This window comes from Formica exsecta, unplaced genomic scaffold, assembly GCF_003651465.1.
Source record: "Formica exsecta isolate Colony F162 unplaced genomic scaffold, ASM365146v1 scaffold1010, whole genome shotgun sequence".
In the NCBI taxonomy this organism is placed as follows: domain Eukaryota; kingdom Metazoa; phylum Arthropoda; class Insecta; order Hymenoptera; family Formicidae; genus Formica; species Formica exsecta.
Genome location: NW_021848349.1, coordinates 89,873 through 94,146, shown reverse-complemented (window position 1 = coordinate 94,146; position 4,274 = coordinate 89,873). Strand labels below are relative to the sequence as shown.

At 33.6% G+C, this 4,274-nt stretch overlaps 1 protein-coding gene across 1 annotated transcript in view; it reads right to left on the bottom strand.

The window, feature by feature from the left end:
• LOC115232739 overlaps positions 1–4,274 on the bottom strand; it is a 6,346-nt gene that overhangs the window by 1,058 nt on the left and 1,014 nt on the right. The window contains exons 2-7 of the mRNA XM_029802802.1: positions 2,520–2,951; positions 2,274–2,426; positions 1,946–2,081; positions 1,642–1,769; positions 1,241–1,531; positions 95–349 (exon numbers count right to left, since the gene is read on the bottom strand). Of these exons, the coding sequence (XP_029658662.1) occupies positions 95–349; positions 1,241–1,531; positions 1,642–1,769; positions 1,946–2,081; positions 2,274–2,426; positions 2,520–2,751 (1,195 nt within the window). The 5' untranslated portion in view covers positions 2,752–2,951. The remainder of the gene's footprint in view (positions 1–94; positions 350–1,240; positions 1,532–1,641; positions 1,770–1,945; positions 2,082–2,273; positions 2,427–2,519; positions 2,952–4,274) is intronic.

The following is a 4,274-nucleotide window of genomic DNA, read 5'->3' as shown; positions in this document are numbered from 1 at the left end:
CACACACACACACACACACACATATATATATATATATATACCAGGACTCCACATATATTAGAACAATAATACAGATATCTGGTCCAATACGTACTGATAACAGATGATGCATTCAGATTCTGAGGTTCCGAATTGAAGGTACCGCCACATAATCGATCAACGCATATCAGCGGCATCGTGGGCATCCGGCCCAAATTGATGGCGCACGGTATCGATAACCAATCAGTCAAACAAGATGCTCCTGTCATTGATACTATTTGCGTATTTTGTGTATTTCCTGTCAGCGTAAATGCGTTGTTACGCATTATTTGACCCGCTGCGCCTGCCGTGGTAGGCATCATCCCTTGAGCTATCAAACAAATCACACATAGACATTATCGATATTTTGTGTGTGTGTGTGTGTGTTTAAAGAGATATAAATTAAATAAAATTAATAAAAATTGTTTAATTTAAATTATTGTTATATATTATACAGGGTGTTCTAAAAATAACGGACTTCCTCTTAATGGCAGATTCCTTAGAACATTTCAAGACGAAAATTCTAATACAAAAATGTCGAGGCTATAATAGTTTTTAAACGGGAAGCGATTATATTTTACGAATGACAGGGCTGAGATTTCGCGCGCTCAGGCACGGCAAAAAACAAGTGAAAAAAGTGCTCTATGAATGAAGCGCCTTTTTTCTCATTTGTTATTTCGCCGTACCTGAACGCCCGAAATCTCAGCCCTGTCATTCGTAAAATATAATCGCTTCCCGTTTAAAAACTATTATAGCCTCGACATTTTTGTATTAGGATTTTCGTCTTGAAATGTTCTAAGGAATCTGCCATTAAGAGGAAGTCCGTTATTTTTAGGACACCCTGTATATTATATATTATATATTATATAGATAGGGTCTCTCTCTCTCTCTCTCTCTCTCTCTCTCTTCCTCTCTTTGTTTTTTTCCTTCTTTGTCGCGAGACCGTATATATATTACATGTTTATTATTTGTAATCATAGAAGAAAATATACCCGAGGAAAAAGTTGTCTGTTTCAAAATTTTACATGTTATAGATGAGAAAAAATTTTCTTAAGGTTATAGTTTTTGAGATTCTATCGATGTCTTTTTAATATATACATTCATATATGTATACTTCGTATTTTTTTCTTTATATATTATATGATTATTAGATACGTATATTATTAGATACGTGTATATTATTAGATAGTATATTATTAGATACTGTATTTTTCTTTCGTACCATCGTCAGTACACGCCATGTATTGAATTCCGCAAAAGTTTCTCTCCATTCTAATGCATATACTGTAATCTTGATTCGACAACTGCAATCCGGTCGTCGGATCGTAATTAAAGGACTTTACTTGTCCGGAAACCCCAGTGAAATACTGGAGACAACCCTCCTCGGCTCGGTATATCGTACTGCATTGTATCTGCGAGATGCGAACCTTCCACGATCGTGGAAATGAGCTGCCACTCGTGACAAAAGTCAAAGTTACTGGATTAGTTTGTCCGACGCCCGTATCTATGTACACTATAAAGAATATTTAACTTATATCAAGAATTGTAAATCGAAAATTGAATATTAATGAAAAAAGGATAGAGTAAGAGATATACTTACTTTTCTTTTTTATCAGTACTTACTGTGATTTCCATTATTGTTACCGCATATCGTTGGTACCGGATTGCCACCAGAAACAATAAATTGATCGTAAGTGCAGACATTATTCGTCGTTTCCGGACCCCTAATATTAAATTGTTCAAAGTCTAATCTACAATAAAAAATAAGATCAAATAGGAAGCCAAACTCTCTTTTCTCTAAAACTTTTACACACCGAATATGTATTTGGGTGTGTGTATTTCTTTTAAATAATTATAAATTCTTTAAAAAGTTGGAGAATTATTATTAAGCGTACTATATATACATATATATTCTTAAAAACCATACCGGTACTGGCATACATCTGGATGCGACTTTACTAGTGTCACTTGGCAAGATTCCATACCGTCGAAAGTGGATGGATAATTCGGATTGACAAAGTATGTATTATTGTCAGCAGTCAGGCCGCCACAAGACACTGTGACTATCAAAAGTAAAGAATAAAAAAACAGGTTGAAATAATTTTTTTATACTATAAAAATATCCAATGTGTGCGTGTGTGTGTGTGCGCGCGCGCGCGCGCACGTGTGTGTGGGGTGCCTCTAACAATAAGAAATGTTTGATGTTAAAATTGATCAACGTAAGAAAAGTCGAATTTATTTATTTATAGATTTACCTATGCAACACACTCCGTAACCGTTTGCACAGACACCGCTGGAGGTACCACCGCGTTGCACGCATTCCGCCGCCGCGACGCACGTGCCGTTCTCCCCATTTAATCCACCGCAAATGCTATTGTCGAACTTCACCAATGTGAACAGCGAGAAGACTATGCGTGAGCAATAATCCCATAATATATTTTTCCTTTAGGTACTGTCGAGTCTCTACTCATTTATTCTACTCTATATAGTACGCCACTTACGTCTTTTCTCCCTAGCGATATGAGTCCGATTATTGTTCTGAAGTTTCGGCAATTCCCATTTACGTTTTGCCGCCGTTCCTTGAATTGAAGTGGCAGCACTATTATCATTTTTCTGCCACGACCATCTTCTATTCGCAATCCTATGCCTGCCGCGATTATTCCAAGCGTTGACGCAAATGTTAAACATGATGCAGCATATAAAAAGCGCGATCAACGACCGACTTCTGATCATCTTAGGAAGCTTAATTCGTTTTGATACGTTGAGAGAAAGGCGGTGTTGAAAAATTTAAACACCACACTATATCGTTATAGATATACTCTATCGCTTTTTTATATAAATATTTCTTATATAAAATTCTTTTGCAAGTCAAAATATTACAACAATTTTCAAAGACCTGTTTAGTTTCTCGGACGAAAAGTGTCAACTATCTCCTGTAAATCCAAGGTGTCAAGTCTAATATACCCAAACACTGTTTACACGGTCTGCATACCATGCAGTAAATTGTAGCGACTGACAATGAGTTAAGCTTACAATTAGATGGCATCCACGTACATATAAGAATTTCAAGGGAAAGTCGAGAAATTTAATTGATGCCCCGAATAATGAGCATTGTATTTGTCTTCTGACATGAGTCGAGATAAGTGTTGTACTTTCTCATCACCTCAAAATCGTGCGATTATAATCGCTACCGTTGAATAAGAGACACGTTAAAGTACGAGCTTTATGAGCAAATTGTTTATATATTATTTCGACATCACATGCATATAGTATAATTAATTATAAGATAAGGTATAATTGTTTATATAAAAAATATATTTTTATAAGTTTTTAATGGAAATAATTCAAATGTAGTAAATTTTTTGTTGACTATTATATTTGCTTATTTTTTCAATTTTGTTTCAATTTTATTTTTTTAATTACACGTGAAGAAGAAAAAAAGAGAAGAAAGAGAAAAAGAGATAGAGAGAAGAAGAAGAAGAAGAAGAAGAAGAAAAAGAAGAGAAGCAAAAGAAGATGAAGGAAAGAAACAAAGAGAAATAAGAGAGGAAAAGAATTTTTGATTCAACATTTGTTAAAATAAATTTCGAGATTGTTTATAGCGAGATAGATAGGTAAATATCTCCATCGAGAATTCTGTAAGATTGATTTCTTGAATTTAAGCATATAGCTTCATAATGGATGATTGCTCATTTACAGAAAAGATAAATTTACGCGATATCAGACCGACAGATATCAAAAGTAATGATGCGTTTCTTGAAGAAGGAATGTGTCTTGCATTGAAATCGTTGTATTGAATGTTATAAAAATTGTTTCGGCTCGATTGATATTATTAACAATAAACAATTGAAATCGTGAAATAATTTGAACTTTATATTGCAATATTTCCTCCTGATACTCTCATGCCCAGCTTTTCGTTTATTTGCAATGCAATTTACATTGTGCACATACAATATTTAAAATTTTATGTAATTATTGTAATCAAATTACTCTGCGCTGCGCGTAGAGAATGTAATATTGATACGATTTTTACGCACATAAAAGGATAAAATATATATCCTGTTTGATAAAAAATATACAAATATATAAACTTTTAAAGTGTTACATACTAATTTTTCACACAATTTACTATATAATTTCGGAAAGAAATAGAGCGTGTATATATATGATATGGGTATATTACACGTACATATATATACGTATATGTACATAAATGTACATCTTGTTTTCTGATTATAATGTGTATATATATATAT